The sequence below is a fragment of the Procambarus clarkii genome, chromosome 21, assembly GCF_040958095.1.
Source record: "Procambarus clarkii isolate CNS0578487 chromosome 21, FALCON_Pclarkii_2.0, whole genome shotgun sequence".
NCBI lineage: Eukaryota > Metazoa > Arthropoda > Malacostraca > Decapoda > Cambaridae > Procambarus > Procambarus clarkii.
This window is the reverse complement of record NC_091170.1, coordinates 31,279,003-31,305,177: the sequence shown is the minus strand read 5'-3', so window position 1 is coordinate 31,305,177 and position 26,175 is coordinate 31,279,003. Positions and strand designations below refer to the sequence as shown.

Here is a 26,175-nt window from a genome sequence, read left to right as displayed (position 1 = left end):
GTGGTGGGACCTGTAGCCGGGACCACGTGGCAGTGGTGGGACCTGTAGCCGGGACCACGTGGCAGTGGTGGGACCTGTAGCCGGGACCACGTGGCAGTGGTGGGACCTGTAGCCGGGACCACGTGGCAGTGGTGGGACCTGTAGCCGGGACCACGTGGCAGTGGTGGGACCTGTAGCCGGGACCACGTGGCAGTGGTGGGACCTGTAGCCGGGACCACGTGGCAGTGGTGGGACCTGTAGCCGGGACCACGTGGCAGTGGTGGGACCTGTAGCTGGGACCACGTGGCAGCTCCGGCACCCGAACATTCCACAACACGACCATTGGCTGAACAAAAACAGAGAGGTTGATCTTGTCCATGTAGCATTCCAGGGCTCTGTGGAAGTACCTTCTGTGTGTGTGTATACTCCGCTAGTTGTACTAGCGGTGGTGTTGAGCTTCGGCTCCTTGGTCCCGTCTCTCAACTTGTTGCCCGAAACGCTGTGCGTATTAGTGGCTTTAGGCATAGTATGTACTAGCTCTATCTAGAAATCCAACATTCTATTTGTAAGTCATTTTGTTTGCATGTACTTTTACCTAAATTTATTAGTATCATTATAACTTTCCGTCAAGTGTGTGCGTGTCTGGCACAGGAATAAGCTTGTTAAGGGTATGGGGAGAATGGCTCCGCGTGTGGGGAAGGTGAGGGTAAACAACCTTCGTTACCTTGAAGGTCGTTACCTTGAAGGTAACGACCTTGTCATTATTACCCTGTGCTGGCTCCCCATTAACCTTACTGTGTGAGTGTGTGAGACGTGTGAGTAATTCCTCACACACGGGGCCTGGGTTGGTAATGCTCAGGGCTGCTGGCCTGGGTGTTCCATCATGGCCTCTGTGCTCACTGGTCGTACCCACGCTCGCCAGGAGATAATAAGCGCTCGCGGCTGATCTGTTACCTGTGGCAGCTCTCGGTCTGCAGTTAGGTGATGGTATGAGTAGGTGGTGACGGTGTGTGGTGGTGGTGGTGGTGACGGTGTGTGGTGGTGGTGGTGGTGGTGGTGGTGACGGTGTGTGGTGGTGGTGGTGGTGGTGGTGACGGTGTGTGGTGGTGGTAGTTCGTCACAGTTTACACAGGACCCAGCTGTCTCTTGTGGTTGGTCCTGTTGCTTCCTCCACCTGTCCTTACAACTAATACGTCGTTAGAGAACCAACGGACCATATGTAACGTTGGTGCTAAATATAACACACTCACCCTGACCACCATAACACACTCACCCTGACCTCCATAACACACTCACCCTGGCCCCCGTAACACACTCACCCTGACCTCCATAACACACTCACCCTGACCTGTATAATGTTCTCATGCTCCCGCCTCCCACCATGTCAGGCCTCTACCACTGCTGCGTTCTTACTGAGCTCAATAATATCGTTTACAATTTTATATTTCTCTAATTTGCTCTGACCTTCCCTCTCCTTGTGCGACAAGACTTGACTGTGAGTGATATTGTGTGTCTGTCATGTCTTAGTCTTGGAACTGTCAGCGTTGAAAATCATATTGATTGATGTATGATTGTAGGTATGCACATATTGATTGATGTATGATTGTAGGTATGCACATATTGATTGATGTATGATTGTAGGTATGCAGTCATCTTGGCCACACATGTTGGCAGTGTGTGGGAGGGGAGAGAGGAAGGTTTTCTCGTGTGTACTCACCTAGTTGTGCTTGTGGGGGGTTGAGCTCTGGCTCTTTGGTCCCCCGCCTCTCAACTGTCAATCATATCTACATTTGAAACTGTGTATGGAGTCAGCCTCTACCACATCACTGCCTAATGCATTCCATTTACTGACTACTCTGATACTGAAAAGTTCTTTCTAACGTGTGTGTGTGTGTGTGTGTGTGTGTGTGTGTGTGTGTGTGTGTGTGTGTGTGTGTGTACTGTGGAGTGAAACTTCCTCTGCCCCTGGTTCCTGCTGGGCTTAATGTTACTGACAGGTTGATGTAATCAAAGATTGATCAACTTGATAGCGCGTGATGTCCTCACGCGCCATCCGTAGCGCGTGAGGACATCATCTTAACATCCATCTTAACTTTGAGTATACTTTGATGTCTCTCTTAATAAGGCTCTCCACAAGCTAGGTCACCGTATTTGATCCCACCTTCTCCACTAGCTAGTGTCACTGTACTACACCACTAGCTAGTGTCACTGTACTACACCACTAGGTTCTATCAGTGTACTGCTCCACTAGGTACTGTCACTGTACTGCACCACCTTCTCCACAAGCTAAGTTCACCGCAAGTATCCAATCCACACACCTTCCCTTCACCCAACAGTGAGTGGGTCCTTTACACCGTCCACGCACTCACACGCTCCTGCCACTCAGTGCACTGTTAGCGGACCCCACGCCATCACCCACATGGCTCTGTATCGCACAATTTAGCAAAGTATTACAACTGTCCACTACAGTACTGCAGTCTGTGAGTGATTGACGCCTCAGCAGTGCTTCCAGTAGTTGGCTGTGATTGGCCTGTTGGGTACGAGGGGCGGTGTTGGGGGGTTAAGGTGTATAGAAGCCATTGATGTGGTCACGTTAGTGTGATTACTCTCTGGGTGTATTGAAAGAGGAGCGTCAAGAGGTAGAACATTCCTGGATGACAACGCCGAAGTACATGGGGGGGATTGTGTGAAGATCCTCCAGGTTGCAAGCCTTATACTGTGTCGTGATCTGGTCGCTACGGCGTGTGCACCCAACGTATAGGTTCGATTCCCTATCACAGCTCCTACGGATTTTCTCAATTAAAATGAATCACTGTTATTTTCATAATTATCATTTGAATGAGATTGACAGTGTTGTATGCCAGTATTGTAATAACAAGCAGGATATACCTAACATTGACACGTGTGTGCTTAGTTGGAGCGCATGCCAAGTGCTGGGCGCTCACCTGGGGGGCTCACCTGGGGGGGCTCACCTGGGGGGCTCACCTGGGGGCTCGTCTGGGTGCTCCAGGTGCGGGCCAAGCTCGGCTATGATGTAGCTCTAAACCCTCAAAGGTGTACATCTTCTGACCCGTCCTCACTCTCTGTTTCAGGCGCGGCCGAGAATCCAGGTATGGTGTTGGGCCGGAAACTGGTGGCTCGGCTGGCGGCGTACGCCTCGCATTTCGTGCATGTTTCTGACCTGACCTGACCCCCAGCTTTCAGCCTCTGACCTAACACGCGTGGGCAGTCTCGCACATTCACCATTCGAACTAACATGGCTTCAGCGTTTGTGTTACGCTGAAGTTCTTGTAACATTATTTGATCGCTTTTCTAACACATTTGTTCGCTTTTCTAACACATTTGTTCGTTTTTTTAACATTATTTGATAGTTTTCTAACATATTTGATCGTTTTCTAACTTATTTGATCGTTTTTCTAACATTATTTGATCGTTTTTCTAACATTATTTGATCGTTTTTGCAACATTGCTTCTTCTGCATTTTGTCAAATACGGCTTGATTGGATGCTTATATATATATATGTGTATATATATATATATATATATATATATATATATATATATATATATATATATATATATATATATATATATATATGTTATATATATGTCGTACCTACCTTGTAGCCAGAACGCACTTCTCAGCCTACTATGCAAGGCCCGATTTGCCTAATAAGCCAAGTTTTCATGAATTAATTGTTTTTCGACTACCTAACCAACCTAACCTAACTTTTTTGGCTACCTAACCTAACCTAACCTAACCTATAAAGATAGGTTAGGTTAGGTTAGGTAGGGTTGGTTAGGTTCGGTCATATATCTACGTTAATTTTAACTCCAATAAAAAAATATTTACCTCATACATAATGAAATGGGTAGCTTTATCAGTTCATAAGAAAAAAAATTGAGAAAATATATTAATACATGAAAACTTGGCTTATTAGGCAAATCGAGCCTTGCATAGTAGGCTGAGAAGTGCGTTCTGGCTACTAGGTACGACATATATATATATATATATATATATATATATATATATATATATATATGGACTCGGAGCCTATGATGTGGACGACTATGGACACGCAAAGAGGCACATATATTCAACAGTTGTGTCGCCCAGTGTTTCAGCATTTGTCTAGCATTGCTTGAGCGTTATTTGCGGGCTTCCTCATGTGCGTGGAACCTTGGTTGCCGGCTCATAATGCTCTTGAACTGCTTCTTCACCCCCGGGGTCCACCTGATGGTGGCGAGGAAGGCAGGGTGGGTAGTTTGGTATAAATACACTACACTGTAATGTCTGGTGCTGATGGAGAGAAGGTTGGCCAGTGGACCATTGGTACTGTGTCCTGGAGTGAGCCACTCCACGACACACGCCGTCAATCAACTCTGTGTGTGTGAGAGAGAGAGAGAGAGAGAGAGAGAGAGAGAGGGGGGGGGGGGGAGGGGGGGGGGTTCTGAGTTGGACATATACAGTACACTCCTTTCCTACCGTTTTAGTTATCCGAGGCGGAATATTGATCAGTATAGGGTCGAACGGGAAAGGGATGGAGCATGGAGGGTTGAGGGTGGAACATGCAGGAGGGTATGCAGCTGGAGCATGGGGAGTCCAAGAGTGGAGCGTTGAGGGGTGGAACATAAATGATTCAAGGGGTGAGGTGGAACTTGGAGCGTTGGGGGAGAGTGTAGGTGAAGTTCACCACCCTGGATATGAGCATATTGGAGGAAAACAGAGTGGGGAGAGTAAGTTTAGTAATTATAATGGCCATGTGTGTGTGAACAAGACTCGGAGCTTCCTGGCTGGACGCAGGGCCCGGCGTCCCCTCCCTCACGGCACTGCAACACTCGGCCCTGTAGTAGATGCCTCCGAGGCCCGCGGCACTTGTCTCACTGGCCTCCCACTCCACCATGTGTCTTGTGCCACAAGCTGGGCTCGCTCTCGCACACCACGAGTGTGGCTCCACCACACTACGAGTGGGGAGATGATACGTCTCCCAGCATGAAGGAGCTGAGAGCCGAGGCATGGTTCTGCTTGATGCATTGAGAGGCGCTCGACAGAGAGTAGAGAGGTTATCCCCGGGGGCCGAGAGAGTCCCAACTGTCTCCCGGCCAGCCAGCCAGCCAGCCAGCCAGCCAGGGCGGGCTCACTGGGGCGTATTATTGCCTCGGGGAGATGGAGTGGCGAGGAAGCCAGAGCCATAATGTTAACGATGGCGTGATAACCAGTGTGGTCCAAGCAGAGTGCCTGCCAGATAAGGCCACAGTGCCGCCTTTGGCACTGTAAACAAAGTGGAATCTTCATCTTGGGTGTGAGTGTGAAGGAGCTAAGAGCTGAGAGGCGTGAAGCGCAGTTAAAAGCTCTGTTCCTCAGGGTACAGTCCTTGCACCGCTGCTTTTCCTTATTCTCATATCAGATATAGACAAAAATACAAGTCACAGCTTCGTATCATCCTTTGCAGATGACACAAAAATCAGTATGCAAATTACCTCGACTGAAGACATTGAAAAACTTCAAGCTGACATTAATAAGGTTTTCGACTGGGCATCAGAAAATAACATGATGTTTAACAGTGATAAATTCCAGGTACTCAGGTACGGTAAAAATGAGGACCTTAAACATAATACAGGGTACAAAACACAATCAAATGTGCCCTTTAGTAGGAAAGCAACATGTCAAGGATTTGGGAATAATGATGTCTGACGACTTAACGTTTAGGGAGCATAACCAAGCAAATATTGCGTCAACCAGAAAAATGATCGGATGGATTACTGAGAACTTTCAAATCTAGGAATCCCATCACAATGGTTGTACTCTTCAAGACACTTGTGTTGTCCCGTCTTGAGTACTGCTCAGTACTCACTTCCCCCTTCAGAGCAGGAGAGATTGCAGAAATAGAGGGAATACAGAGAACATATACGGCACACATAGACGCGATAAAGCACCTAAATTATTGGGATCGTCTCAAAGCCCTCCAAATGTACTCACTAGAAAGAAGACGAGAGAGATATCAAATAATATACACGTGGAAGATACTGGAGGGCCAAGTACCAAATCTACACAGTAAAATAACAACGTACTGGAGTGAACGATACGGAAGAAAATGCAGAATATAACCAGTGAAGAGCAGAGGTGCCATAGGCACAATCAGAGAACACTGTATAAACATCAGAGGTCCACGGTTGTTCAACGTCCTCCCAGCGAGTATAAGAAATATTGCCGGAACAACCGTGGACATCTTCAAGAGGAAACTAGATTATTTCCTTCAAGGAGTACCGGACCAACCGGGCTGTGGTGGGTATGTGGGCCTGCGGGCCGCTCCAAGCAACAGTCTAGTGGACCAAACTCTGACAAGTCAAGCCTGGCCTCGGGCCGGGCTTGGGGAGTAGAAGAACTCCCAGAACTCCATCAAGCAGGTATCAACCAGTGGTGTGTGTAGTGCTGTGTGCAATATGTAGGGGTGTGTGTAATGTGTAGTATATGTGCATGTGGATGTGTATTTTATCATTCATTTAGAAACTGTATAATGTTTGTTTCGACAATGTTACCCAATCCTGTTCCTGTGTTCTATCCTGTTCCAGGGTGTTTTGTCCTGTTCCTGTGTGTTCTATCCTATTCCACTATGTTTTATCCTGTTCCAGGATGTTCTATCCCTGCTCCAGAATGTTCTCTCCCGTTCTATTGTCATCTATCCAATTCCAGGATGTCCTATCCTGTTGAATGGTGTTCACCACTAACTCTGTAGATGTTCTTTCCGATGTCTTTGACTGGTATGCGGCGCCAGTGTTCACGGCTATATCCCGTGGCTTTCACTACTTCTGCATTTGGAACATTGCTTGTTAGTCCACGTGTCGAGTGACCAAGCTCCCACCGCTCCACAGCGAGGTGCTAGGTCTCTGTGTCTCTCACTCTGCCCAATTGGCTCGTAACTCCGGGACAGGCTTCGTCACGGCCTGCTGTACTGTGTACTGGTGAGGGGATGGCCTTCCGTAAACTCGTGCGTCGGGATTTGTCTGTTTTATTTTATATACAACATTCTGAAGGCTTCTTTGTCTAAGTTCCTGAAGGTTGCCTGGACATTGCAGAGTACGTCTTACTTGCGTCAGGTTTCGTGTTGGTGACCTCCCCGGCTGGTTCTTCATCTGGACTTGACTTTCGGGTCCTCGTTTGTAGTTGTGCATTGCGTAGGCCTCCTCTACTTATAAGTGCACTACACTTGTTCCTTGTTGTTGTTATAGATTTAGCTACTCAGAACGAAACGTCCATGTAGCACGGGCTATGGTGAGCCCGTAATACACACACACTTGTTCCTACGCAATCCTCCATTTATAATGGAGGATTCACCTTGTACAATAGAACAAGGTGAAGTCCTTGAGCTAGGAGAGGTGGTAGTAAACTAGGCAGCTTTGGAAGGGTTCGAAGTTACCAGAGATAAGGTAAGGAGGCACATGTTGGATCTGGATGTGAGACAGGTTGTTGGTCTGGACGGAATCTCACCATGGATACTCAAAGAGTGTGCAGAAGTATTTTGCTTGCCACTCTCCATGGTGTATAGTAGGTCACTGGAGACTGGAGACTTACCAGAAATATGGAAGAGAGCTAATGTAGTTTCAATACACGAAAAGGGTGACAGGCAAAAGGCACTGAAGCACTGGCCAGTGTCTTTAACTTGTATACCATGCAAGGTGGTGGGGAAGATCGTGAGAAAAAACCCTAGTCGCCCATCTGGAGAGAAGGGACTTCGTGACACACCACCGACATGGGTTCAGGGATGGTAAATCTTGCCTCACAGGTTTAATAGAATTCTACGACCAGGTGACAAAAATTAAGCAAGAAAGAAATGGTTGGACAGACTGCATTTTCTTGGACTGTCTGAAAGCCTTTGACACGGTACCGCATAAGATGCTGGTGCATAAGAAACAGAAACAGACAAGAGTAACTGGTAGGGTGCTCCGGTGGATAAGGGAGTACCTAAGCAATAGGAAGCAGAGAGTTAATGTGTAGGATTAGATCTCAGATTGGCGTGAAGTCGCAAGCGGAGTCCCACAGGGTTTTGTACTCGGACCAATCCTGTTTCTGATACAGTATACGTTAATGATCTTCCAGAGAGTATAGACTCATTCCTCTCAATGTTTGCTGATGATGCCAAAATCACGAGAAGGATTAAGACAGAGGAGGACAGCATAAGGCTTCAAGATGACCTAGACACACTGAAGGAATTGTCCAACAAATGGTTGTTAGAGTTTAACCCAAGCAAATGTAACGTAATTAAGATAGGTGTAGGGATTAGGAGGCCAGATACAAGGTATCATTTGGGAATGACATTCTTCTAGAATCAGAGAGAGATAGAGAAAGACCTGGGGGTTGATATCACCTCAAACCTGTCCCCTGAAGCCCCACATCTAGAGGATAACATCAGTGGCATATGCCAGGTTGGCCAACATAAGAACGACCTTTAGAAACTTATGTAAGGAATCACTCAGAACCTTGTATAGCACGTATGTCAGACCAATCCATAATGGATTACGTGTCCAGCGTGCTGTCCATTCAGCCACCAGCGCCCTGTGTGTGTGTGTGTGTGTGTTGAGAGGGGCGGGGTGGTCTCTGCTAGTACTTGCATTAAGAGGCTCTCAAGTGGAGCAGCTGCTAACATGTTGTTTAGTTAGCTGAGCTGAGTTACTTAGTTGCCGTGTTTGTGTTAGTATATTGCCTCGGGGTATCCCGCTGTGTGTGTGTGTGTGTGTGTGTGTGTGTGTGTGTGTGTGTGTGCGTGTGTGTGTGTGTGTGTGTGTGTGTGTGTGTGTGCGCGTGTGTGTGTGTGCGCGCGTGTGTGTGTGTGTGTGTGTGTGTGTGTGTGTGTGTGTGTGTGTGTGTGTGTGCGCGTGTGTGTGTGTGCGCGCGTGTGTGTGTGTGTGTGTGTGTGTGTGTGTGTGTGTGTGTGTGTGTGTGTGTGTGTGTGTGTGTGTGTGTGTGTGTGAGTACTCACCTAGTTTTACTTGCCAGGGTTGAGCTCTGGCTCTTTGGTGCCGCCTTTCAACTCAATCAAATGGTGTACAGGTTCCTGAGCCTACTGGGCTCTTTATCATATCTACACTTGAAACTGTGTATGGAGTCTGCCTCCACCACATCACTTCCTAATGCATTCCATTTGTCAACTATTCTGACACAAAAAAAATAGTTCAGATGTCACTGTGGCTCATTTGGGCACTCAGTTTCCACCTGTGTCCCCTAGTGCGTGTGCCCCTTGTGTTAAATAATCTTTATCTACCTTATAAGTTCCCTTGAGAATCTTGTATGTGGTGGTTATGTCCCGCCGAACTCTTCTGTCTTCCAGCGACGTAAGATTTAATTCCCGTAGTCTCTCCTCGTAGCTCATACCTCTCAGTTCGGGTACTAGTCTGGTGGCAAACCTTTGAACCTTCTCCAATTTAGTCTTATGCTTGACTAGATATGGACTCCATGCTGGAGCTGCATATTCCAGGAGGTGTGTGCGTGTATTCACCTAGTTGTGCTTGCGGGGGTTGAGCTTTGCTTTTTCGGCCCGTCTCTCAACTGCCAATTAACTGTTACAAACTACTAACTAATTTTTTTTCCACACACACACACACACACCCAGGAAGCAGCTCCATAACAGCTGTCTAGCTACCAGGTACCTGTTTACTGTTAAGTAACAGGGGCATCAGGGTGAAAGAAACTTTGCCCATTTGTTTCTGCCTGGTCCGGGAGTCGAATCCGGGCCACAGAATTACGAGCACTGCGCGCTGTCCACTCAGCTACCAGACCCGTGTGTGTGTGTGTGTGTGTGTGTGTGTGTGTGTGTGTGTGTGTGTGTGTGTGTGTGTGTGTGTGTGTGTGTGTGTGTGTGTGTGTGTGCGTGCGTGCGTGCGTGCGCGCGCGCGCGCGCGCCCGTTCGTGTCTGGGACGAGCGGCACAACCAGACATGAAGTATCTCTCTCTCTCGCTCTCTCTCTCTCTCTCGCTCTCGCTCTCTCTGTCTCTCTCTCTCTCTCTCTCTCTCTCTCTCTCTCTCTCTCTCTCTCTCTCTCTCTCTCTCTCTCTCTCTCTCTCTCTCTCTCTCTCTCTCTCTCTCTCTCTCTCTCTCTCGCTCTCTCTCTCTCTCTCTCTCTCTCTCTCTCTCTCTCCGCTCTCGCTCTCGCTCTCTCTCTCTCTCTCTCTCTCTCTCTCTCTCTCTCTCTCTCTCTCTCTCTCTCTCTCTCTCTCTCTCTCTCTCTCTCTGAGGTGCCGAAGTTCACAATGCTTGAAGTGGTGTGTGGAGGAATACAAGCCCACAAGGAGTGTCTTTGTAACACCGCATGAAGAACGTGAACGTCTGGAGGGTGGGGGGGTGATAGAAGAGTAATGACCGCCCCCTCTCGGCCCCACAACCCCCCCCCTACCGCCATCATTACAACCCAGAGTTTGCTTGACCTTGAACTCTGACCCTGAACTATGACCTAACTTGTATCCTCTGTCTGGAGTAAGACAGAAGCTGCTATTTAGAGGCTGGTGGCTATTCAGGGCTGATAGAGACAGAGCGGACTCTTATCGACAAAGGACGGGAGTGGGTCTGTACATGTTCCTGTCTTAACTCTCTGTCTGTGTTTGTGTAACTGGTGGTCTACATGGCTGGTTGGCTGGCTGGTTGTGTCTGGCTGGCTGTGGTTGGCTGGCTGTGGTTGGCTGGCTGTGGTTGGCTGGCTATGGTTGGCTGGCTGTGGTTAGCTGTTTGTGTTTGGCTGGTTGGATTCTGTTCGTGTGTGTGTGTGTGTGTATTCACCTAGTTGTATTCACCTAATTGTGCTTGCGGGGGTTGAGCTCTGCTCTTTCGGCCCGCCTCTCAACTGTCAACCAACTGTTTCTAACTACTACTACTACTACTACTACTACTACTACTACTGTTTTTTTCCACACCACACACACACACACCACGAAGCAGCCCGTGACAGCTGACTAACTCCCAGGTATCGATTTACTGCTAGGTAACAGGGGCATGGGGTGAAAGAAACTCTGCCCATTGGTTCTCTCCGGATCGAACCCGGGACCACTGGATCACGTGTCGAGCGTGCTGTCCGCACGGTCACCGGCTCCTCTGTGTGTGTGTGTGTGTGTGTGTGTGTGTGTGTGTGTGTGTGTGTGTGTGTGTGTGTGTGTGTGTGTGTGTGTGTGTGTGTGTACTCACCTAGTTGTACTCACCTAGTTGTGTTTGCGGGGGTTGAGCTCTGGCTCTTTGGTCCCGCCTCTCAACCGTCAATCAACAGGTGTACAGATTCCTGAGCCTATCGGGCTCTGTCATATCTACACTTGAAACTGTGTATGGAGTGAGCCTCCACCACATCACCCCCTAATGCATTCCATTTGTCAACCACTCTGACACTAAAAAAGTTCTTTCTAATATCTCTGTGGCTCATTTGGGCACTCAGTTTCCACCTGTGTCCCCTTGTGCGTGTTCCCCTTGTGTTAAATAGACTGTCTTTGTCTACCCTATCAATCCCCTTCAGAATCTTGAATGTGGTGATCATGTCCCCCCTAACTCTTCTGTCTTCCAGCGAAGTGAGGTTTAATTCCCGTAGTCTCTCCTCGTAGCTCATACCTCTCAGCTCGGGTACTAGTCTGGTGGCAAACCTTTGAACCTTTTCCAGTTTAGTCTTATCCTTGACTAGATATGGACTCCATGCTGGGGCTGCATACTCCAGGATTGGCCTGACATATGTGGTATACAAAGTTCTGAATGATTCTTTACACAAGTTTCTGAATGCCGTTCGTATGTTGGCCAGCCTGGCATATGCCGCTGATGTTATCCGCTTGATATGTGCTGCAGGAGACAGGTCTGGCGTGATATCAACCCCCAAGTCTTTTTCCTTCTCTGACTCCTGAAGAATTTCCTCTCCCAGATGATACCTTGTATCTGGCCTCCTGCTCCCTACACCTATCTTCATTACATTACATTTGGTTGGGTTAAACTCTAACAACCATTTGTTCGACCATTCCTTCAGCTTGTCTAGGTCTTCTTGAAGCCTCAAACAGTCCTCTTCTGTTTTAATCCTTCTCATAATTTTAGCATCGTCCGCAAACATTGAGAGAAATGAATCGATACCCTCCGGGAGATCATTTACATATATCAGAAACAAGATAGGACCGAGTACAGAGCCCTGTGGGACTCCACTGGTGACTTCACGCCAATCGGAGGTCTCACCCCTCACCGTAACTCTCTGCTTTCTATTGCTTAGATACTCCCTTATCCACTGGAGCACCTTACCAGCTACACCTGCCTGTCTCTCCAGCTTATGTACCAGCCTCTTATGCGGTACTGTGTCAAAGGCTTTCCGACAATCCAAGAAAATGCAGTCCGCCCAGCCCTCTCTTTCTTGCTTAATCTGTGTCACCTGATCGTAGAATTCTATCAAGCCTGTAAGGCAAGATTTACCCTCCCTGAATCCATGTTGGCGATTTGTCACGAAGTCCCTTCTCTCCAGATGTGTTACCAGGTTTTTTCTCACGATCTTCTCCATCACCTTGCATGGTATACAAGTCAAGGACACTGGCCTGTAGTTCAGTGCCTCTTGTCTGTCGCCCTTTTTGTATATTGGGACCACATTCACCCATGTGAATGTGGTCCCAATATACAAAAATGCACCCACGTCTAATATTTAGATCTAATTAGTTGTAGAAATGCGTGTGATTGATGACTTATGGGTAACAAATATTTCTAAGGCGAGAAAAGATATTATTAAACAGTACTCTTGACGGTACTTCACTCGCCACGTCACGCGATGTGTTTAAGCCAGTAGGAAGAGGTGACATCATGGGACATTATGATCCCTCGAAAACTGAAATATCAGACAAACACCCAGCTGTGTCTGGGTACAAGTGACAGGATGAACATCCCAGCAGGTTTTCTTCCTATTGGGGAGTGTTGTACATGCTGCTCTGGCGGTGTTGTGTCCACTCACAGGATGAGTGACGCTGCCCAATAAACTCGCCCCTCGGGGGCAAAATTTAAATCTATGAATGTAGGTGACGTAATGCGAGTCTCTCCACATCTCAAAGCTTTCGATCAACTTCGTAATGGCGAAACTTACACAGACACCGCCGCTGTGTCAAGCTATAGCCGCTATAGCTGAGAAAATCATATATCACGCTATTGTGACGTTCTTGTACTTCGCAAGTAGTGTATGGGACGCTGACCCGCAGGAAAGGAATAGAAGCTCTTCAAGAGAGGCGGTCTATGGTTGTGCCTCAAGACTTCACTTACATCTGAGGCACCAAAACAGTTACAGCCCCTCTCCTGTGCCAGGTAAGTCCAATACGGGCTCACCATAGCCCGTGCTACTTGGAACTTGTTCCGAGTAGCTGAATCTTAAACAACATCTGAGGCATTGTGGCTTCGTTGGCTTTGGTCGTTGTGAGGAGACGCTGTGATTCTGCCTCTTGTTGTGGGTGGCGTGTGAGGTGCTGGGAGTATTAGGGGAGGGGACAAGTCCCAGCTGCTGGGAGCACTAGGCGAGGGGACAAGACAAGTTTAAGACCTCTTTCTTCTTCTCCTCCTCCTCTTCCTGCGCTTCTCGTCACTCTTCCCTTCATTCTGGTCATTTTCTCTTGCGTCAACCACTTGGCTTCTTCTCCCTAAATTCCTGCATCACGTCTACCTTCCGTGGCCTCCTCCCCGCCCCCCACAACCACCCCCACAACCACCCCCACAACCACCCCCACAACCACCCCCACAACCAACCCCACAACCACCCCCACAACCATCACCCACAACTGTCGATGAGACACGCTGGTGCGTCGGATGCTGAGGCTGGTGTGAATATTGCCCCTGTCAGCTGGCTGTCACTCGGCCCGTCATCTTTCTCTTGCTGAAGGGGCCGGAGTACTTCAAGATTTACAAGCAAAAATAAAGCAGTCTTGTGTATATTAACGATTACAAAATAAGTTAATACAGGTGCAGGCGATGAGTCACAATAACGTGGCTGAAGTATGTTGACCAGACCACACACTAGAAGTTGAAGGGACGACGACGTTTCGGTCCGTCCTGGACCATTCTCAAGTCGATTGTGCTTGAGAATTAACTCAATAAGTTAATACACTTGGCTATAACGCACCTCTCCTCTGTGCTGTCTCATCTTTCACAGCAGAAAAACTGAGTTTTAACTTATTATTACAAATATTTCTAGACAACAGAACAAATCCACAAGGGCCGTGAAGAGGATTCGAACCTGCGTCCGAGAGCATCCCAGACGCTGCCTTAATCGACTGAGCTAAGGCAGCGTCTGGGATGCTCTCGGATGCAGGTTCGAATCTTCGTCACGGCCCTTGTGGATTTGTTCACTTGATGCATCACGCAATTGTGATTTCTGTGTGTAGTGTTTCTAGAGAACACATTGTCTCCAATAATGTGGAAGTTATCTGCAAGAGTTAAGGGTACTGAGTGATAGAAGGGCCTATGTTACCCACACGCGCTAGGTCAACACCACGTGTGTACTCACCTAGTTGTGCTTGCGCGGGTTGAAGTCTGGCTCTTTGAGCCAGCGCTCAAAGAGCACAAGAGTCCTGGGACCAGATTCACGAAGCAGTTACGGAAGTACTTACGAATCTGTACATCTTTCCTCAATCCTTGATGGCTTTGGTTACAGTTATTAAACAGTTTATAAGCATGAAAACTTCCCAATCAACTGTTATTGTTATAAACAGCCTCCTGGTCCTTCGGAGCTCATTAACTGTTTAATAATTGTAAACAAAGCCGCCAAAGATTGAGAAAAGATGTACAGGTTCGTAAGTGCATGCGTAACTGCTTCGTGAATCTGGCCCGAGCCATATTGTTCATAACGTCTCCCCAGGTAGTCCCACCATGTCCCATGGTAATTATGTCTTGAAGGTGTGATGTGTGTTGTATAGGCGAGATGTGGTTGACTGCTCGCAGCCAAGGTCAGCAGCCTTTGGTGGCAGGGAGGCTCCCCGGCCTCCCATTGTTATGTGCACACCCCCCCCCCCCCTTCCTGGTGTCCTTATCTCGAGGTTACCTTGAGGTGTTGTCGGGGCTCAGCGACCCCGCGGCCCGGTCGTCGACCAGGCCTCCTCGTTGCTGGACTGGTCAACCAGGCTGTTGGACGCGGCTGCTCGCAGCCTGACGTACGAATCACAGCCTGGTTAATCAGGTATCCTTTAGAGGTGTTTGTCAAGTTCTCTCTTGAACACTGTGAGGGGTCGGCCAGTTATGCCCCCTTATGTGTAGTGGAAGCGTGTTGAACAGTTTCGGGCCTCTGATGTTGATAGTTCTCTCTTGAACACTGTGAGGGGTCGGCCAGTTATGCCCCTTATGTGTAGTGGAAGCGTGTTGAACAGTCTCGGGCCTCTGATGTTGATAGTTCTCTCTTGAACACTGTGAGGGGTCGGCCAGTTATGCCCCTTATGTGTAGTGGAAGCGTGTTGAACAGTCTCGGGCCTCTGATGTTGATAGTTCTCTCTTGAACACTGTGAGGGGTCGGCCAGTTATGCCCCTTATGTGTAGTGGAAGCGTGTTGAACAGTCTCGGGCCTCTGATGTTGATAGTTCTCTCTTGAACACTGTGAGGGGTCGGCCAGTTATGTCCCTTATGTGTAGTGGAAGCGTGTTGAACAGTCTCGGGCCTCTGGTGTTGATAGTTCTCTCTCAGAGTACCTGTTGCACCTTTGTTCTTCAACGGGGGTATTCTGCACATCCTGCCATGCCTCCTGGTCTCATGTGCTGTTATTTCTGTGTGCAGGTTTGGGACCAGCCCCTCTACTATTTTCCACGTGTAAATTATTATGTATCTCTCCCGCCTGCGCTCAAGGGAGTACAGATTAAGGCATTTTAGTCGGTCCCAGTAGTTTAGATGTTTTGCTGAGTGAATTCTAGCAGTTAAGTATCTGTGCACACTTTCATGTGCACCAGAGCCATCGAATGAGGGGTTGAAGTAGATTGGTTTGTACCTTACCGTAAACATGCGTGTGTATTTACTATTTATGCCTGCAGGACCGAGCTGTTAGCTCTTGGGCCCCGCCTTGCTAACCGAAGATTGCCTAATGTACTGACTCCCGACCTATTTTTCCTGTGTAATATCTAATTTTGTAAATAAAGCACCTTCATACTGACGTGTTCTACATCAGCGGCCTCGAGAGGTGAGGTGGGTTGCTTGGGTTCGTACGTTTCTATAGTCAGGCGAAACAGTGCCATTTTTGTACGGAGTGGCGGACAGAGGGAAGGTGCGTGTCCTCCCTGGCTGAACGTGTAGGCCTTCACCACAGCCCTTCGTACCGGATGTGTTCTACGCCCAAGAAAATGTGTTCCTGTTCATTCTTAAGCCCTAACTTGCCTTCAGTGTGAGGTAGTGTGAGGGAGGGAGGGGTGAGAGGCCCCTCTGGATTTCCACATGGCTGCCGGAGTAATTCTGTTAGGCCCAAAGTGCTAATCTTATTGGTCGTGTGATTAGGGTGGGATTAGAGCAGCATTTTGTGACTGATTCGGATGAAGTCAGAGAGAGAGAGAGAGAGAGAGAGAGAGAGAGAGAGAGAAAGAAAGAGAGAGAGAGAGAGGGAGGGAGGGAGGGACACACACACACACACACACACACACACACACACACACACACACACACACACACACACACACACACACACTGAACAATGGCCACTGGAGTGAGAATTCATATTTCACCAATAAGTAATGCAGGGAAGACAGACAGTTGCATAATAAAAGGAGAAAGATCTAAGATTAGATAAGACCACATATATGGTGCCAAAGTCACATATGAGACTATCGTGTGGTGCCAGTCTCAAGTTGGCACACCTCTGCATCACCTTCAGCAACTTGGGGCCAAGGAGTCTTCAGAATGATGTATGCAACCTACGTGTTACACAGTTTTTGACTATGCAGCCCCGGCATGGAAAAGAACAAAACAAAATAAGAAAGATAAAGAAATGTGGTTCCAGAGCTGAGGGGACTGAGCTGCGAAAAAAAAAGACTGTGGGAATTTGGCCCCAGCTCGCTAGAGGACATGATTAAGACATGTAAGATTATAAGAGGAATTGATAAAGTAGATAAAGAAGCAATATTAAGCGTGAGGAACAAGAGAAGGAGTGTGCATATATGGAACCTCCAGACAAGATGTGTCACAGAGATGTGACAAGAATGTCTTCACGTCTTAAGAATTTGAAATAGATTCATTGAGTTAGATTAAAAAGTGCTTCAACTTTATACACAATTTTTGTCGTAAATATGATAAGAAAAAAGCACTAGGCGAGTATATTTAGCTGAGCACACACCCACACTGAGCAATACAATGCTCTTCAAAAATCGTAGATTTTTTGCTAAATATAATTGAAACGGAGAGAGAGGCGGACCGTGTAGTTAACAGTTGCTGCAGAACAGAACAGGTAAGTCACCTTGTGGTGCCAGATCTGATCACACCCTGATCAACCAGGTTGTGATTCATACGTCAGGCTGCGAGCAGCCGCGTCCAACAGCCTGGTTGACCAGTCCAGCAACTAGAAGGCCTGGTCGAGGCCCGGGCCGCTGGGACGTTGAGCCCCGAAATCATCGCAAGGTAAATGTGGCACAGATAATGCTGACGTCACTTTGTGGGGTGCCAGAGATGTCCATGACGTCACTTAGTATGGTGCCAGAGGTGAGCCAAGTGTCATCACCGCGAGGCACAACTTTGGCACGATGGTCGCGGGGGGGGGGGGGCAGTAACTGGCACTGAGGTGAAGTTGTTGTTGTTGTTTAAGATTCGCTACCTGGAACAAAAAGTTCCAAGTAGCACGGGCTATGGCGAGCCCGTAGTTGTGAGGTGAAGTGTGGTAACTAGCCTCAACTAGCGAGGCGTCTGGTTACTGTGTCTGGTTGGTTGTGAGTCTGGTTAGTTGTGAGTCTGGTTAGTTGTGAGTCTGGTTAGTTGAGAGTCTGGTTAGTTGTGAGTCTGGTCAGTTGTGAGTCTGGTTAGTTGTGAGTCTGGTTAGTTGTGAGTCTGGTTAGTTGTGAGTCTGGTTAGTTGTGAGTCTGATCAGTTGTGAGTCTGATCAGTTGTGAGTCTGATCAGTTGTGAGTCTGATCAGTTGTGAGTCTGGTTAGTTGTGAGTCTGATCAGTTGTGAGTCTGGTTAGTTGTGAGTCTGGTTAGTTGTGAGTCTGGTCAGTTGTGAGTCTGGTTAGTTGTGAGTCTGGTTAGTTGTGAGTCTGTTCAGTTGTGAGTCTGGTCAGTTGTGAGTCTGATCAGTTGTGAGTCTGATCAGTTGTGAGTCTGATCAGTTGTGAGTCTGATCAGTTGTGAGTCTGGTTAGTTGTGAGTCTGATCAGTTGTGAGTCTGGTCAGTTGTGAGTCTGGTTAGTTGTGAGTCTGGTCAGTTGTGAGTCTGATCAGTTGTGAGTCTGGTCAGTTGTGAGTCTGATCAGTTGTGAGTCTGATCAGTTGTGAGTCTGGTCAGTTGTGAGTCTGGTTAGTTGTGAGTCTGGTCAGTTGTGAGTCTGATCAGTTGTGAGTCTGATCAGTTGTGAGTCTGGTCAGTTGTGAGTCTGGTTAGTTGTGAGTCTGGTTAGTTGTGAGTCTGGTCAGTTGTGAGTCTGGTCAGTTGTGAGTCTGGTCAGTTGTGAGTCTGGTCAGTTGTGAGTCTGGTCAGTTGTGAGTCTGGTCAGTTGTGAGTCTGGTCAGATGTGAGTCTGGTCAGTTGTGAGTCTGGTCAGTTGTGAGTCTGGTCAGTTGTGAGTCTGGTCAGTTGTGAGTCTGGTCAGTTGTGAGTCTGGTCAGATGTGAGTCTGGTCAGTTGTGAGTCTGGTCAGTTGTGAGTCTGGTCAGTTGTGAGTCTGGTCAGATGTGAGTCTGGTCAGTTGTGAGTCTGGTCAGTTGTGAGTCTGGTCAGTTGTGAGTCTGGTCAGATGTGAGTCTGGTCAGTTGTGAGTCTGGTCAGTTGTGAGTCTGGTCAGTTGTGAGTCTGGTCAGTTGTGAGTCTGGTCAGTTGTGAGTCTGGTCAGTTGTGAGTCTGGTCAGATGTGAGTCTGGTCAGTTGTGAGTCTGGTCAGTTGTGAGTCTGGTCAGTTGTGAGTCTGGTCAGTTGTGAGCCTGGTCAGTTGTGAGTCTGGTCAGTTGTGAGTCTGGTCAGTTGTGAGTCTGGTCAGTTGTGAGTCTGGTCAGATGTGAGTCTGGTCAGTTGTGAGTCTGGTCAGATGTGAGTCTGGTTAGTTGTGAGTCTGGTTAGTTGTGAGTCTGGTCAGTTGTGAGTCTGGTCAGTTGTGAGTCTGGTCAGTTGTGAGTCTGGTCAGTTGTGAGTCTGGTCAGTGTGGCTGAATACGTCTGGTGTTTATTTTCGTGTGATTATCTCGTGAGGGGGGAGGGGGGGTCGAGGAGGGGGGGGGGGAGGGGCGGGGGGCTCCGAGACCACGTGTTCCCGCCCAGCTGGGGCTCTCCTTGTGGCCTTCTGTCTGTCTGTCTTCACTCATTAAATTCCGTCTGAACCACTCATTAAATTCCGTCTGAACCACTCATTAAATTCCGTCTGAACCACTCATTAAATTCCGTCTGAACCACTCATTAAAAAATGTTTTGCCTCAGTCCCGCCCTGTCTACTGGTCATGTCATCCTCGTGTCCGCTAAGCTGTCGGCCATTGTGTGGATAAAACTAACACCTCAACTCTCACATGAGCACAACGGAATGGGTAGAATATCTGGAAAGAAAGTGTGTAATAATAAACAAAAAAGAGATGATTGGGTTGATAGCATTGATCTGGACCTAAAGAAGGCCTTTGGCAGAGTCACACACAAGAGGCTGTTCTGTAACCTGGAACATGCTGAACACGGGGGCAGGAACACTTCTGACGTGGAGGAGACTGCCGGAGAAATTGAGGGCGATAATCAGTGTCAATGGATCAGACTGGTGACATGTTACTAGCGGAGCGCGCGCGCACACACACACACACACACTCACACACACACACACACACACACACACACACACACACACACACACACACACTCACACACTCACACTCACACTCACACACACACACACACACACACACACACACACACACACACACACACACACACACACGCACGTAAGACCAGTCCTGGAGTATGCGGCCCCAGCATGGAACCCGTACCTTGTCAAGCACATGAAGCTGGAAAAAGTTCAGAGGTATGCCACTAGGCTAGTCCCAGAACTAAGAGGCATGAGTTACGAGGAAAGGTTGCGTGAGATGCACTGGAAGACAGAAAAGTAAATGGAGACATAATCACGACCTACAAAATTCTCAGAGGAATTGACAGGGTAGATAAAGATAAACAGGCTCGTGTGTGCAGCAGTAGCAGCACAAGCAACAACAGCAATAGCAACAAGGACACGTTCTCCAGTTTCTGGTGACGTCATCTCTGTACACAGTGATTCTGATAGTGACAAAATATTATTAATTTTCTCTAGTGCATGAGATGACTGTTGTAGTGTATAAGAGGAAAAAGAAAAAACTTTGTAGTAGCAACACATCTTTATATATAAGAGTCTGTCTGTCTGTCAAAGGGTGGAGGCCAGACGCCTAGGGCTAGCCTCATCCAACTCTGCAGGGGGGTCGGGACGGACATAGGTCGCCAGAATTCAAGAGGGAACTGCATGCATGCCTGCCAGAGGTCACATTCTGACCCTTACGATGACTTTTGTCATAGGTCCGCCGGCTACACCTAGCTAAATATTTTGAAAATATAAATTTCAAACACAAAGCTTTTTCTTATATACACGATCGTTCCCTGACCTCAGGAACGTTAACATCAATTTTCTGCCATTCCTACTTCGCCTACAGTTGCATAAAACAGACGATCCTCCCCAAGCTCCCTCAGAACAAACGGGTCACTATTATATTTGTCGACTGTTTCACACCGCCAGACTCCTCCCACCGGCGGACTCTCACACGGTACACTGTAGTGGGATTTGTGTAAGAGACACAGAGAGCTAGTCGACGAAAAGACAGACACAGACAGAATGAGAAACATGTAGATAGAATGAGTCGACAGAGACAGACAGATATACAGACACATGGAAACATTAACAGACAGACAGCAGCAGAGAGAGACATACAGAGGCAGTCATAGAGAAAGAGAGAGAAGTAAGGAGAAGGGGAATGTTTAAAGAGGGAAGGAGAAGGGAGATATTTGAAGAGAGAGGTGAGGAGAGGCAGAGAGCTGAGAGAGAAGGAAGATTGGGAGAGACGGTGGGAGAGGGGGGGGGGAGAGTGGAGAGGAAAGATGGAGAGGTTGTGAGAGGGGGGAGGGGGTGAGTATGAGAGGGGAAGAGGAAGACAAGAGGGGAAATAAAGAGAGATGAGAGAGACCTGGGAACAGCCGGGTAACCCTCCCCACTCGACTGTAAATTATATTACCTATTGTTACTACTGATGTAATGTGCCCAGTATAAACTGCTCCACTATAATGAAAGTTGAAACAACTTAATATCCACCTGAACTAACTTGTCCTAGGCCCAATTAAGCCTAATGAATAGTAAGAAACGTCAGTTTTTGGAGTAGGGAAGTGAACGTTCAGGAGTAAGCGCCAAGCCATTACGACTAAATAGTGACCGTCTTGGAGGAGAGACTGAGAGATGAGAGAAGGTCAGCAGGCGGCACCGCCTCCTCCCCCTACCTCCTACCCCCTTCCCCCTTCCCCCCACCCCACACACCCCCTCCCCACTGACAACTGTCCTCCTTAGGCACTAACATCATCATAAAGTCTGGCTGTTGTAGAAAAAACAAATCTTATATTTAAGAAGATTTCTTGCTTAGGAGAAGATATAAGACGTCGCATTCTGCCTGACATGGAGCCAACTAGCATAGTACAGCATTGTCTTACCAGCCACAGCTTACAGTCACAAGTCAACCTTGTCTTACCGCCCCGTAATTAACCCGACTTATTTTCTTAATTAAGCCACTTTTTCCCGCCGATAAAAACGGTGGAATTGTTTTCTGTTCATTTCTCAGAGTTTCTCAGGGGGTAAGCGTAAGATGGTGTGTTCCCGGGTCTCCATTTACTGTCACTCACTACGGGGACGACTGTCACTCACTACGGGGACGACTGTCACTCACTACGGGGACGACTGTCACACTACGGGGACGTGGAGCTGTATATGGAGCCTTGCTAGTGTGGCTGAACCTCTTACTTAGTCACTCACCCCGTCGAATTCTTTGTTGAATCTGGCATGAAAGTTTTGATTATGTTGTGTCCACTAAACTGTGGACACTTACTTACTTACTTGGTTACTTAAGATGGTTACTTACACAGTGAATGGTAAATGATACACACTTACACACGTCATTACACACTGAGGGATGACGCGTGAGAGTTAGTTATCACGAGATGCGAAGAAATGAAAGAGGATTTATATAACCGGTTTTCTTTTTCTTTCCAGGTTGGTGCTGGGAGGGTGTGTGCGCGCGCGCAGGCGGAGTTGAGGGGCAGTAGCGCGGCTCTAGTGAAGGTGGTGTTAGTGCTGGTGTCTCTCCTTCCTCTTTACACACTGCTGCAGACAGGAACATTATAATAGGGGAACCTTAATAACGCTGGTTATGTGGCAGTATAGTGAATTATTAAATCATAACTTTTAACTCATTTCCCCCTAATTACTATATAAAAAGATTACCTGGTAAAATTGTGAAATAAATGTTTTGATAAAAATCACAAAAACTACAGTGTAAGGCATTTCATGCATTTTTAAAGTAAAAATGTGTTTTTCCTCTATTGTCTTATAGTATTTCACCGAGTGTGCTTGTTTAGGTATTATTTAAGAATAATGGAACCAAAACATAAAGTTCTAATCATTACAAATGTAACCTCATTACTGTAAAAGGTAATGAGGTTACCTTTTACCTTTTTTACCACCTGCCAGACGACCGACCTTCCCCACAACAACACTATTAGCAGAGCTGCTGGTGGAGGGAGGAATTATATCTTTAACTCCACACTGCTGTTGATGCCTATGTCAGCTGTGCTCTTACACACACAGCTCCAGTTGTCAGCAAGTGGACGAGGATCTCAGCAGAGTGAGACAGGTCCTTGTCAACAACGGGTACTCTATAACGGCTATGTGGTTATCTTGAGGTTATCTTGAGATGATTTCGGGGCTTTAGTGTCCCCGCGGCCCGGTCCTAGACCAGGCCTCCACCCCCAGGAAGCAGCCCGTGCCAGCTGACTTAACTCCCAGGTACCTATTTACTGCTAGGTAACAGGGGCATTCAGGGTGAAAGAAACTTTTGCCCATTTGTTTCTGCCTCGTGCGGGAATCGAACCCGCGCCACAGAATTACGAGTCCTGCGCGCTATCCACCAGGCTTCGAGGCCCCTATGTGGGATAAATCGTTAAAAAGAAGCTGAACTGCCATGCTTCTGATGACGCTAACGCCACAGAACCCGTTGGAGATAAGATATTGTGCAAGCACTGCATATGAAACACTCATCTAACGCATATCATCGGGGACGCTAAGCCCCGAAATCATCTCAAGATAACCAACTGTCAACAACCAGCTTGCACTTATACCCGTCCGACCACTTACTATGACCCAGACAGAAACACCAGTTTTCAATACACTGCTGCAGCCGACTAATGAAAATGTTGGGCAAGGTAGCCCCGTACCCTTGACTGCCAAACACCTCATCTCTCTGCTTCTCACATGGAGGTATACTGTCACCTCTGCTAGTCTGTACTCACTTCTCCTCTGCCTCCTAAGGTGTTGAAGAGGGATTCAGCGAAATCCGTCCTTTATCGACACGCATCTGGAATAATATATTGTGAAAGTTATATTTGGAAAGTTTACTTTTCAGATTCATTCCCAAATTTCGAACGTAAACAAAGATTCGAGGTAGAATCATTGATCTGACCCCTTTCGGTTCTGTTCAATAACACATGTTTACTAGAAGAACTGTTTCCAAAACGTGGGTATTATATATGTAAAATGGACACGAGTGTAGCAAACATGAGCAACTCTATCCATCCTGGAGTCACTTGATGTAGTTTATGATCAAAGTTTGCGGCTGCCTTTTATCGTGATGTGTTATTGTGCAGGTGAGTGGTGAAGGGTTTTCACTGAAGTTGTATGGCGATATAACACGCAAGGTGTCTAGTGAGGCCCGTTAACCTGTTGTGTCTAGGGAGGTCCCACTGACTGATGGGTGGCCCATCAGTCAGTGGGACCGCGGCCCATCACTGACTGATGGGTCCCACTAGCGGGCCGCTCCAAGCAACAGCCTGGTGGACCAAACTCTCACAAGTCAAGCCTGGCCTCGGGCCGGGTTTAGGGAGTAGAAGAACTCCCAGAACCCCATCAACCAGGTAACTGATGGGTCGCGGTCCCACCGAGCAACTAAACCACCTGGGCAACACAGCAATTTAGTTTCCATGTACTGGGTAATAACTCGTGCTTAGGGCAGTATATCCTTTTGATTCTTTGCCCTTTTCCCCGAGGCCACCAGCCAGCTGGTGCTGGTGTGGGGGGCTGGCTTGTTCCTATAATCCAGCTGAGAATGGTGGCGGGTGCGCTCGGACACCTGTTGGGCCGCCTTCTGCACAATTGGTTGTTGGTAAAAAGACCCGAAAAGGAATAACATATCCATGTTTTTCCTCGACACTGATGGTGAGGTTGACTTGCCAGGGAAGTTACACTCGGGATGACGCTGTCTTGTGGTCGCCGTTCTGGGCTGACCCACGTTGACGAGAGAAATATTGAGCCAACACAAGGAGCAAAAACTGGTAGCTTGCTGATCACTGTGTGGTGCGTCCTGGGAGCCCACATCTTCCCTAGGTAGTCTAATTAACCCTCGGTATGCAACCTGTCCTCCTACAAAAGTACGTCACTTTTCGCTCGTATGCGTTGCCTAAGGCCACACATTATCGTACTTTGAAAATGGAAACGGCTGGCGAAAGAGACGTACTGTCCCGTTTTCTGTTTTGGGTCCTATGGAAGGTTAGGCGAGGACACTTTAAATTTATCGTTTTCTTGACGATGCGAAACCTTAGGACGGGCTGGGGTAAGATATCCTCAGGCTCCTAGATTCAACTTGTGTTGAATCTTGAAGACTTGTGTAGTGAGCGAGCAGACTCGCAAGTTGGCATAGTGTGAAACCTGGTTGATTCTCTACCCTCTTGACAAGGTTCCTCATGTTTCTACACTGTTTGAAATTCTTGGTCATTTAAATACTTTGTTGATCATTAAAATCATATATTGATCATTTGAACTGATGGGCAAGATAACGTATTGGAGGTGTAAGTTTGACCCGCATGTTAAGATATCAACACATTAGGTGCTTGTTTAATGTGCTGGTTGTGCTACTCTTGAGTCACAAGAGTTGCTGTGACGTGTAAGTTCTCTCTCTCATATTACCTCAATCTAAACGACCATCAAAATGACATCAACGTTTGCTCTGTGTTTGTCAACATGCCTCAATAAGGCCTCATCTTACACACAACTTGGTCGCCAAGCTGAACGGTGTTGAACTTCTCACTTAGAGAGCACGGCTGTGTGGTGGTGGATGCACGCCCGCCACCACACAGCACGCCCGCCACCACACAGCACGCCCGCCACCACACAGCACGCCCGCCACCACACAGCACGCCCGCCACCACACAGCACGCCCGCCACCACACAGCACGCCCGCCACCACACAGCCGTACGCCGGGCCTTGCCAACCTGGAAGAGGGCTTAAGAGAAGCGCCTCGCTCCTCCCTCACCACTCACACTTTCTCAAACAGTGTCTTGAACCACTGAGTGCTTGCTCCAGGACTAGGAGCGTTGTGACGACGCATTCTGCTTTTTGGAATAAGAAGCGCCCGCAACCTCTAAGCCCATCAGATCAGACAATCTGGAACCCTGGCCCGACACAGAGCCGAGGCGTCGCTGCCATAGGACGTCCTCTGGGCCACGGCAGCTTACCACATCAACTCCAATACTTATAATGTTGTTTTGTGTACGTGTGTGTGTGTGTGTGTGTGTGTGTGTGTGTGTGTGTGTGTGTGTGTGTGTGTGTGTGTGTGTGTGTGTGTGTGTGTGTGTGTGTGTGTGTGTGTGCGTGTGTGTGTACGTGTGTGTGTGTGTGTGTGTGTTTACTATTCTATGTTATTTGTGCCTGCAGGATCGAGCTGTTAGCTCTTGGACACTGCGCTTGTAACCGTCGCTTGTCTAATGTAGTGACTTCGACTTATTGTTCCTGTATTATATATATTTC

General features: G+C 47.8%; 1 protein-coding gene across 2 annotated transcripts in view; it reads left to right on the top strand.

Moving 5' to 3' along the window:
• The window catches only part of dally (division abnormally delayed protein), a 385,376-nt gene that overhangs the window by 83,001 nt on the left and 276,200 nt on the right, over positions 1-26,175 (top strand). The window contains exon 2 of one of the 2 annotated variants that reach the window (XM_045746424.2): positions 3,072-3,089. The exons of the other annotated variant lie outside the window; for it this stretch is intronic. Within the exon in view, the coding sequence (XP_045602380.1) occupies positions 3,072-3,089 (18 nt within the window). The remainder of the gene's footprint in view (positions 1-3,071; positions 3,090-26,175) is intronic. 2 annotated transcript variants of the gene reach the window in all.